This window comes from Cebus imitator, unplaced genomic scaffold, assembly GCF_001604975.1.
Source record: "Cebus imitator isolate Cc_AM_T3 unplaced genomic scaffold, Cebus_imitator-1.0 Scaffold121, whole genome shotgun sequence".
Taxonomy (NCBI): domain Eukaryota; kingdom Metazoa; phylum Chordata; class Mammalia; order Primates; family Cebidae; genus Cebus; species Cebus imitator.
Window position 1 is genome coordinate 1,659,667 of NW_016107436.1, and position 11,591 is coordinate 1,671,257.

General features: G+C 38.3%; 1 protein-coding gene and 1 long non-coding RNA gene across 5 annotated transcripts in view; one reads left to right on the forward strand and one right to left on the reverse strand.

Moving 5' to 3' along the window:
- The window catches only part of LOC119472857, a 17,478-nt gene extending 12,329 nt beyond the window's left edge, over nt 1-5,149 (reverse strand). Inside the window, exon 1 of the long non-coding RNA XR_005202033.1 lies at nt 4,768-5,149. This is a non-coding gene — a long non-coding RNA (uncharacterized LOC119472857). The remainder of the gene's footprint in view (nt 1-4,767) is intronic.
- VMP1 (vacuole membrane protein 1) overlaps nt 1-11,591 on the forward strand; it is a 144,742-nt gene that overhangs the window by 27,579 nt on the left and 105,572 nt on the right. For 3 of the 4 annotated variants that reach the window (XM_017539813.2, XM_017539814.2, XM_037742472.1), the window contains 3 exons: nt 1,835-1,970; nt 3,801-3,891; nt 5,459-5,569. In XM_017539813.2, the coding sequence (XP_017395302.1) occupies nt 1,835-1,970; nt 3,801-3,891; nt 5,459-5,569 (338 nt within the window). The remainder of the gene's footprint in view (nt 1-1,834; nt 1,971-3,800; nt 3,892-5,458; nt 5,570-11,591) is intronic. The other variant, XM_017539815.2, reaches the window with a different exon arrangement.

Genomic DNA, 11,591 nt, shown 5'->3' on the forward strand with positions numbered 1-11,591 from the left:
AAAAAAAATAGCCAGGTGTGGTGGCAGACACCTATGATCCCAGCTACTTGGGAGGCTGAGGCAAGAGAACCGCTTTAACCAGGGAGGCAGAGGTTGCAGTGAGCCGAGATCATGCTGTCACTGCACTCCAGCCTGGGCGACAGAATGAGACCCATCGCAAAAAAACAAACAGAAGCATTTTGTAATTTCAATAGATGATGACAATTATAGCTAACCTTAATTGGACACTTACTAAGTGTTAAACTCTTCTGAGAACTTTACATATATGAACTCATTTAATCCTTACAATGACCCTGAAAAGTATGTACTATTGTTATCCCCATTTTACAGAAGAGAAAACTGAGGCACAAAAGTATTAACTAACTTGCCCGAGATCACATGATTAGTAGAAGGCAGAGCCATGATTGGAAACAACTGGTTTGCCTCAGTATTTTGAGATCCAAACCACTTTGTTCTGTAATATGTCGCTAGGTTGATAGAATGACCTTCATAGAAGGTGGACCAATTTAGACTTATTTCAGTAATTTCCCCAAAATCTATAGCTGTATCCCAAATTGGACTGCTGGATTTTCAGTACCATTTCTTTAGGACAGCCTCTACAAAAGGTTCTGATGTTTGTCAAGGCATGGAGTTGGCAAAGAGTAAGCATGTTTTTTTGGTCTCAATTGTTCTCTAGGTAACACTGACTAAGAAATAGCAACTGTAATATAGTAGTCCCCCCTTATCCATGAGGATCCATTCCATGACCCCCAGTGGATATATGAAAAAACACTGTGTTGTTCTGTATATAGTAATGGGTAACATATACATCATGAATGTACTAAAACAGGTCTTGAGCTGGATGGCGCAGAACTGGCGAGATTTTATCACACTACTCAGAACAGCATACAACATAAAACTTAGGGCCTTGGCTGCAGTAGCTCATACCTGTAATTCCAGCACTTTGGGAGGCCAAAGTGGGAGAATCATTTGAGGCCAGGAGTTTCAGTCGAGCCTAGGCAACGTAGTGAGACTCCATCTCTACAAAAACCAAAAAGGTGTGTGGTGGTGCATACCTGTAGTCCTAGCTACTTGGGAGGCTGAGGTGGGAGGATCACATGAGCCCAGGAGTTGGAGTTTAAAGTGAGCTGTGATCATGTCACTGCATTCCAGCCTGGGCAACAGAATGGAGACCCTGTCTCTTAAAAAAATAAAAATTAAATTTAAAACAATAAAACTTATGAATTACTTATTATCAGAATTTTCCATTTAATATTTTCAGATTATAGTTGACCATGGGTTACTGAAACTGTGGATAACGGGGAACTACTGTCATTCATCTCCTTTCTATTCTATGTTGAGTTTGGACTAGGTGCCTTTTTTTTTTTTTTTTTTTTTTTTTTTTTCTTTTTTTTTTTTTTTTTTTTTTTTTTTTTTTTTTTTTTTTTTTTTTTTTTTTTTTTTTTTTTTGAGATAGAGTCTTTCTCTGTCACCTAAGCTGGAGTGCAGTGGCGCAATCTCTGTTCTCTGCCTCCTGGGTTCAAGGGGTTCTTGTGCTTCAGCCTCCAGAGTAGCTGGGATTACAGGTGTGTACCACCATGCCCAGCTAATTTTTGTATTATTAGTAGAGATGGGGTTTCACCATGTTGGCCAGGCTGGTCTTAAACTCCTGACCTCAAGTGACCTGCCCGCCCTGGCCTCCCCAGGTAGTAGTTGCCATTTTCACAAGACTCTTAAGACTTGCTGTTAGTTGTTACTTGGGAGATAAGCAAAACTCTTTTTATGTAAAGTGATTGAAGAGAGTAATCATAAATGTTAGAAATTCTGTTTTAATCTCTGCATTATTGTTTTTCAGACCCCTCTTCAATGAATGAAAAGAAGAGGAGGGAGCGGGAAGAAAGGCAAAATATTGTCCTGTGGAGACAGCCACTCATTACCTTGCAGTATTTTTCTCTGGAAACCCTTGTAATCTTGAAGGAATGGACCTCAAAGTAAAGAGTCTTCTCCTACTACTTTTTAAATAAACTTCACTTATTAATTTTAAAAATCCTCAATAATCTCTTACTTTCTGCCCTCTATTCCATCAAAATGGATTAATTACATTTAGAATATTATCATACTAACGTATTTATTCTCCTGTGTTTAGGTTGAAGAAAAATAGATTAGGGAAACATATTGCTATTTGCTATTGCTTACTAGATTATCACAGTTGTCCACTGTGTTTTCATGTTGAATCTGCAATGGAGAACACTGAAAAATGATTTATATTTTCTCTCCTGATTTTACCGTCAGGAGAAATCAGGCCTGTGTACTTTAGATACGCTGATTCTGTAGCAGGACAAGGTTCAGCATACGTGGCAGTTTTACTAATAATTTGAGCCAATGAGAAAGCACTCTGCCATGGAAATGTGTTCTGTCTTTAAATTTAGTTCTTGTAAGTCCTGTTTCAATTACCATAAAGAACAAGTTGAACTTTTACATGCTTTATCTCCTGTCAGGAACTTCCAAGTTATTATCTGTACTATTATCTTACATTTTTATTATACTAAGAGTTTATCAAGTACTTTGTAACATTTACAGCTGATTTTGATCCTTAGGCAACTCCATAAGGAAGGTAAAACAAATTTATCATTATAAACATTTTAGACCAGGCACAGTGGCTCACGCCTGTAATCCCAGCACTTTGGGAGGCCGAGGCCGATGGATCACGAGATCAGGAGCTCAAGACATCCTGGCCAACATAGTGAAACCCCCTCTCTACTAAAAATACAAAAATTAGCTGGGTGTGGTGATGTGTGCCTGCAGTCCCAGCTACTCAGGAGGCTGAGACAGGAGAACCACTTGAACCCAGGAGGTGGAGGTTGCAGTGAGCTGAGATTGCACCACTGCACTCCAACCCGGGTGACAGATCAAGACTCCGTCTCAAATATATATATATACACAAAAATTAGCCATGTATTTGGCCAGGCACAGTGGCTCACACCTATAATCCCAGCACTTTGGGAGGCAGAGGCAAGCTGGTTGAGACCAGCCTGGCCAACATGGTGAAACCCCATCTCCAGTAAAAATACAAAAATTAGCCGGGCGTGGTGGTGGGCGCCTGTAATCCCAGCTACTCGGGAGGCTGAGGCAGGAGAATTGCTTGAACCCGGGAGGTGGAGGTTGCAGTAAACCGAGATCATAACACTACACTACAGCCTGGGTGACAGAGCAAGACTCTGTCTCAAAAAAAAAAAAAAGTTAGCTGGTCATGGTGGGGTGTATGCCTGCAATCCCAGCTACTCAGAGGGCAGAGTCAGGAGAATCACTTAAACTCAGGAGGTGGAAGTTGCAGTGAGCTGAGATCACACCACTGCACTCCAGCCTGGGTGACAGAGCAAGACCCTGACTCTGAAAAGAAAAACTAATAATAATAGTAAGTAAATAAAGATTTTAAAAACAATAAACAGAATCAGATTGGTTAAGTGTCTGGCCCAAAGTACAACATGAAGGGTCTCTGACCCAGGTCCTCTGACTTCAAGGCCAGTACTCTTTCTATTATAATGCTTCTCCATATTACAAGTTGAGGTTTAATAAGATCAGGCTTTGGGTAAGGCAAGGTTACAATGGGGTTTATGATAAGAACTTGGGTTCTATGCCTGTGTATCTTCTCTTGACCCCCTTCTGCTCCTCCAAGAGGCTATGATGTTTAAGGAAAATAGCTCAGCCCAGCTGAGCTAGATAACCTAACTGCTTCAACAAGAAATTGTTTTGAGAATGATGAACCCTGAAAGTGAGACTGTGAGATATTTCTTTATTTTTTTTTTTAATTTGTTTTTAAGATTATGGCATCGTCAAAGCATTGTGGTGTCTTTTTTACTGCTGCTTGCTGTGCTTATAGCTACGTATTATGTTGAAGGAGCACATCAACAGGTGAGAGGTTGAGCAATTCTGTTTCTAGTCTTGCACATTCTCTAGTTCTCTAATCCCAGTTTCAAATGGGACAAATGTGGGTTTTATAGAATTTCTACCCTCAACATTATCTCATAGCTAGTATGTCAGATGTTTTACTTTTAAGGGCATACACTGAAAATATTCTTGTGATGTTTTATGGCTGCTGAGCATTTATATTTGGTATATGTGATTCATTTTACTTTCAAATTTTTTTTTTTTAAGACGGAGTCTCACTGTCACCCAGGCTGAAGTGAAGTGGCGCAATCTCAGCTCACTGCACCCTCTGCCTCCTGTGTTCAAGTGATTCTCCTGCCTCCGCCTCCCAAGTAGCTGGGACTACAGGCACGTGCTACCACGCCCAGCTAATGTTTTTGTATTTTTAGTGGAGAAGGGGTTTCACCATGTTGGCCAGGCTGGTCTCAAACTCCTGACCTCAGGTGATCTCCCTGCCTTGGCCTCCAAAAATGCTGGGATTACAGGCCACTCTGCCTGGACCTACCTCCAAAAATTTAAATGTAACTTTCTTGAAGGTTTTCAGTTACAGTAGCATGAATTCGTTAATCACTTCTAAAGTTTTCTTGTTTTCTCTAACATACTTTTGTGATCCATCCAGATAGATAGGCCTCTCATCCAAAGTTGATGATGAGAGGCCTCAAAAAAAAAAAAAAGTTTTATTTGGATAAAAAGACAGATTCACTGGGGACAGTGGCACGTGCCTGTAGTCCCAGCTACTCCAGAGGCTGAGGTTGGAGGATCTCTTGAGCCCAGGAGTTCTGGGCTGTAGTGCGCTATGCCAATCAGGTGTCCACACTAAGTTCGGCATCAGTATGGTGACATCCAAGGAGCCGGGGCAACCTCCAGGTTGCCTAAGGACTGGTGAACCGGCCCAGGTCGGAAACGGAGCAGGTCAAAACTCCCGTGCTGATCAGTAGTGGGATCAGGCCTGTGAATAGCCACTGCACTCCAGCCTGGGCAACATAGCAAGACCCCATCTCTAAAATAATAAATAAAATTTAAAACAATAAAAAAGAAAAAGACAGGTTCATTTGCCTGTAGTCCACAAGTACAATATTACTGATGGGAATATAGGATGCTTTGTTAACCTCTTTTGTTAAACTAGCAAACATTAATATATTTTAACAGGAAATGCTTCTAGAATGGGATTTTAAAACAGTTTACTGCCAATCACAGAGAAGTTTTTATAGTTCTAAATGCATTTATTTGAAATATATCTAAAATTATCCTCAAAATTATCTTATTTGTAATATGCTTTTTTCTGTGTCTTGTAAATAGCAGGACTTTAAATGTTTAGAAAAAAGACTTTTATTAAAGGTTTAGAAACAAGACCTTTATTCTGGTTAGATGAACTTTTTTGTCATCTTTACCATTGTATATTAAAGAAATTAGGCCTCTTCAATGGGTTTTTTATCTTATTATTTTTTTCCTATTTGAAACTTATTGTAGTTGGTTTAATTTTGATGATAGTTTCTAAATACTGCATTTCTGTATAAAGAATTCATGTTTTCACCTCATCCCTTTTTTTCAGTATGTGCAACGTATAGAGAAACAATTTCTTTTGTATGCCTACTGGATAGGCTTAGGAATTTTGTCTTCTGTTGGGCTTGGAACAGGGCTGCACACCTTTCTGCTTTATCTGGTAAGAATAATTTTATTTTAATAAGCAAAAATGAGATTTCCTATCTTTTTTGGTGCTTTTACTTCAAAAGTTAAAATTCTAAGATTTGTTTTAATTGCTTTTGTGTTTTGTAAGCATTCTGATCCTCCAATCATTGCTTTAAATTGGACTTAGAATTCTGTTTTGTTTTTCCTTTGGGGTTTAGGATTTTAAAAGTCAAGAGAAAACCCCAGTTAAGCAAATAAGTTTATTTATTTAAATTAGTTTACCTGGAAGTTTTTTTTTTTCCTTCTAGATTTAATTGCTTATGCAATTGTTATTTTAGTAGACGAAGTCAACTTAAATGTACAAAATTCCGTGTGAGAAATGATGTCTTCCTTTATATCCTCTAACATCATATATACACTTGCATACTTATTTTGGTATTCTTACTGAATGACATTGATGGAGTACTAACATGTTGAACTAAATGCTTTCTTGACCCCTTTCAACCAAAGTATAAAAAGTGCCCCTTCTGAAAAATATTCTTTTACTAGTTGAAATAAGAGAAAATGAAGATCAGTTTTCCTTTGAACATTCACAAATATATTAGAATAATGTCAGAGCTAGAACTAGGGAGAGGTTGAGTGAGACACTGAGGGCACAAAATATAAATAGGTACTGTTAGGGTCATGCAGATACAGAGTAGATGAGTAAGTGCCTCATTAAATTTTGTGCCCCATGTGCCATGCTTGCTCACTCTGTTCCTGTTCCTAGATAATAAATTGAGAACAATTCCATATTTGAAAGCAGTTTGATCTTCATTAGGGAAAAACAGGTGAAAGGGTATCAAGTAATACTCATTGCTGAATAAAATTCATCACTACAATATATCGTTTCTCCATGTTTATGGGAGTTTAAAACTTGGAACTTTAGAGTTATGTTCATGTTTGCTTGCTGATTTAACTCAAAACAGGGACATAAATCCTAGGGAAGTAACCCATATCACTGTTTTTCTAATAACTGCATTTGTAGTAGATAATACTACATTTACTAGTAGAGGTTGAGGGAGAGAGGAAAAGAAGGACTTACAGGTTACAGGATACTTTTCTGTTCTTGTCTAAACCTGTCCTCATATTCCTTGGGAAAACCAGCTTAAGAAACTCATTTGCAGCATTTAACTAATTGGAAGCATCTGAAAAGCAACCCAGATAGCAGATTCTGCTAAACGTCCAAAGAGATTCAAATTATGGCTCATGCCTGTAATTCCAGCATTTTGAGAAGCCAAGGCAGGCAGATAACGTGAGCCTAGGAGTTCGAGTCCAGCCTGGGCAATACATCTCTACAAAAAAAATACAAAAATTAGCTGGGTGTGGTAGTGTGGGACCTGTTAGTCTCAGCTACTTGGAAGGCTGAAGTGAGAGGATCGCTTGAGCCCAGGAGATAGAGACTACAGTGAGCTATGATTGCACCATGCACTTCAGCATGGGTGACAAAGTGAGCCCTTGTCTCAAAAAAAAGAAAATTATTTTAAATGCCCTAAAATTAAGTATGTGTAAAACAGCCAGATCTGCAATTTATGAATATATAATCCTGGCTGTAGTGTGGGAGATAGATTGAAGGTGGGAGAGAAGAGGAGCAGTTAGGATAATCCGTATGAGAGACACTAGCTTCCCAGGAGGTAATAGGAAGAACGGATAGCAAGGAGTATTTATAAAAAGGACTTGTAGAGAGAAGTCAAGCAAAGTGAAGACAAAAGATGGGATAGATTGATGTTTTAAAAGATTGCTTGGAATGGTGATAGCACTTAGGATGAAAAAGGACAAATCAGAGAGAAATTTTAGAAGTACAACCAAGAGTGTGGTACATTATTATGGAGGAAGAAGAAATCAAAAATAACTCTTGGATTTCTTTTTTTGTTGTTGTTTTTAATATATTTTATGTGTATTTAAGGCATCTAACATGATGTTCTTAGATACAAAGATATATATAGTATAAAATGGTTACTATTGTGGAAAACATGTTAATATTTTTTATCTCACATAGTTACCCATTTTTACTCCCTGTGGCAAGAACAGCTATAATCTAGTTTAGCAAAAACTGAATGCAATACATTATTATGAACTATAATCTTCATAGTATATATAACAGTACATTAGATCTTTTGACTTGTTCTGCCTGTATATTTCCTACTTTGTATCCTTTGATCTACATCTCCTTTCATTTCTCTGTATAAATGAGATCATGGAACATTTTTCTGTGTAATTATTGGTTTTTTACTTGGGCAACTGGGTAGAGTCTGATGCCATTAACTATATAGAAAATAGTTATATGTTCACTTGCTCATATTTATAAGTATGTGAAAAGAAAAATTTAAAGGTACACTGTAATTATGCTGCAAGTTAAATGAGATCTTCACTTTATCCAGGTAGGTTGCTGGTGCCTGTGGTTAAATGGAAAGAGAAGAGAAATTTATAAGGGACTGAGAACACCTATAAAACAAACAAAAAAATTATTAGAGCTGGGCATAGTGGCTCATTCCTATACTCTCAGTGCTTTGGGAGGCCAAGGCAGGAGGATCGCCTAAGACCAGGGACTCAAGACCAGACATAGCAAGATGCTGTTTCTATAAATCATATAAATAAATAAAACATAAATAAGGCCGGGCGCGGTGGCTCACGCCTGTAATACCAGTACTTTAGGAGGCCGAGGTGGGTGGATCACGAGGTCAAGAGATCAAGACCATCCTGGTCAACATGGTGAAACCCCGTCTCTACTAAAAATACAAAAAATCAGCTGGGCATGGTGGCACATGCCTGTAATCCCAGCTACTCAGGAGGCTGAGGCAGGAGAATTGCCTGAACCCAGGAGGCAGAGGTTGCGGTGAGCCGAGATTGCGCCATTGCACTCCAGCCTCGGTAACAAGAGTGAAACTCCGTCTCAAAAAAAAAAAAAAAACGTAAATAAATTAGCTGGGTATGGTGGCATGTGCCTATGGTCCTAGCTCCTTGGGAGGCTAAGAAAGGAGGATTGCGTGAGCCTAGAAGGTCAAGTCACAATGAGCTTTTATACCACTGCACTTTGGCCTGGGTAACAGAGTGAGACCTTGTCTCAAAAACAAAAATAATAATAATAATAGGCTTTATTGTTTAGTGTTGTTTTAGGTTTACAGAAAAATTGAGCAGAAAAGACAAAAGGTTCCAATACACCAGGGCTCCTTAATCCCTGGGCTACAGACCGGTACTGGTCCATGGCCTGTTAGGAACCAGGCTGCACAGCAGAAGGTGAGCAGTACGCTAGCAAGCAAGTGAAGCTTCATCTATATTTGCAGCCACTCGAATTACTGCCTGAGCTCCAGCTCCTGCTACATCAGTCGCAGCATCAAATTCTCATAGGATCTCGAACCTTATTGTGAACTACATACAAGGGATCTTGGTTGCATGCTCCTTATGAGAATCTAATGCCTGATAATCCATGGTGGAATAGTTTCATCCCAAAACCATCCCCCACTTCAGGTCTGTGGAAAAATTGTCTTCCACAGAACTGGTTCCTGGTGCCAAAAAGGTTGGGGACCACTGCCATACACCTTTTCCTACCACTCAGTTTTCCCTATTATTAACATCTTGCATTAGTGTAATTTATTTGTTACAATTGAGGAACCAATATTGATACATTAACCCATAGTTTATGGGATTTACCCTTTGTGTATTGTACAGGTCTATGGCTTTTGACAAATGTATAATGTCATGTATATACCTATAGTATCATACAGAATAGTTTCACTGCCTTAAAAATGCCCTGTGCTTCACCTGTTTTTTCCACTTCCTCACCTGCCCCCAAGTCTTTCGCAACCACTGATCTTTTTACTGTTTCTATAATTTTGCCTTTTCCAGAAGGCACTATAGTTGGAATTATAAGGTATAATCCTTTTCTGGCGGACCTCTTTCATTTTGCAATACACATTTAAGGTTTTTCCTTGTCTTTTTCCAGCTTGATACCTCATTGTTTTTCATCATTATTTAATAATATTCCACTGTGTGATGTACCACCACAGTTCATTTATCCATTCACTTATTGAAGGATATCTTGTTTGTTCCCATGCTTGGCAATTATTTTTTTAAAAAACTGCTAGAACCATTTGTGTGCAAGTTTTTTGTGGAATGAGTTTTCAATTCATTGGGGTAAATACCCAAAAGTTCTATTGATAGATAATGAGTATTAATTACTAATATATAGAAAAAACTTGGCTTGTTTAAGGTTGTTTACTAACCTTTTATTCTGCAACCTTGCTGTAATTGCTTAATAGTTTAAGACTTTTTTGATGACTCCTTAGGATTTCCTACATAGATAATTTTGTCATCTGTGAACAAAGACAGTTTTCTTTCTACCTTCCCAATCTGTATACCGGTTATTTCCTTTCTTGTCTTACTGCATTGGTTAGTTTTTCAGTGTAATGTTGAAGAGGAGTCATGAAAGGGCTATCCTGCCTTGTTCCCAACCTTAATGGGAAAGCCTCTAGTTTCTCACCCTTAAGTATAATGTTAGCTATAGATTTTTTGTAGATATTATTTACCAAGTTGAGGAAGTACCAAGTTTGTGGTATTTATTCCTGTGGGAAGATTTGGTATCCCGACCTCACTGAACTCCAGCCATATTATTTGCTTTGACCAATGAAATATGAGCAGAAGTGATAGATATTGCTTGAGATCTTTGTGTTGTTTATTATAACATCATAGTCTAGCCTATCCTGACTGATAGACAGCAAACATTTTTTGAATGCTTACTAGGTGGTAGGCTCTGTGATCATCACTTTAAGTGAATTATCTCACTTAGTCCTCTCAAGAGCCAAGCTAGTCAGTAACCAGTAGTGTAGCAAGTGTAAACATTTTAATTAATAAGCGTACACTATTTACTTGTGAACTTTGGCAAAGAAACTAGAAGCAAAGCAAAGGCAAAGGTTTCAAAATTTGATCTGTGTTTTTACTTCATAGAAACAATTGCAAATAATCTCTGGTTAGATTTTTTTAAGCTTTTACCATTTTCTTGCTGAGTAGTGATCAACAGAGTTCTATCCTTATTGGTGACCATTTCTTTTCTTTTATATGTGGGAAATGCAGTTGTGTTTAGGGTGTCCTAATTACACCTACTTTCCTTTTCCAGCCTTAATATAACCCTCACTTAGGGAAGTGTGACCTTCTCATGTTCTATTTCGTGCTGATGAAACAGGCACCTCTGCCATATACCTATATAACTAACCCTTAATAAAGAGAATAAATGATCGTGTTGGGAGAGTAGTCTGGTGAGAAATATGGGCTTCCTTTGGACAATAATTTGTGGTGAAAAACCAATTTTAACAGAGAAAAAATGTAATTCATTCTTCATTATGGATCTCTTTACTGGAAATCATAGCTTGAAAGTGAAATATGAAATTTTTTTCTGAATAGGCAAAATTTTTGAATTAGGCTTTTGAAATTTGTATTTAGAGTGAATGATTCCTAGAGTGTAGAAGGTATTTTTTTAGAAGTATCATTTAGTAAATTATAATTGGTTGTATACTAAATAGTCATCTAAAAGACTTACTAAATTTCCTAAAACATTACATACCTGTGTGTTTGGCTTTAAAATGGAGAATTTGTCTTAAGATTATTAGTAAACAATTGCATTTATATTTATATTTTTATTTATTTATTGAGACAGCATCTCGCTCTGACACCCAGGCTGGAGTGCAATGGTGCGATCTTGGCTCACTTCAGCCACCACCTCCAGGGTTCAAGCTATTCTAGTGCCTCAGCCTCTCAAGCAGCTAGAATTATAGGCATGCACCACCACACCCAGCTAATTTTTGTATTTTTAGTAGAGACGGGATTTTGCCGTGTTGGCCAGGTGGGTCTGGAACTCCTGGCCTCAGGTGATCTGCCTACCTCAGTCTCCCCAAACTGCTGGGATTACAGGTGTGAGCCAACACGCCTGGCAATATTTTTCAATATAATTGAAAGGTGGTGCCGGGCGCGGTGGCTCAAGCCTGTAATCCCAGCACTTTGGGAGGCCGAGGCGGGTGGATCAC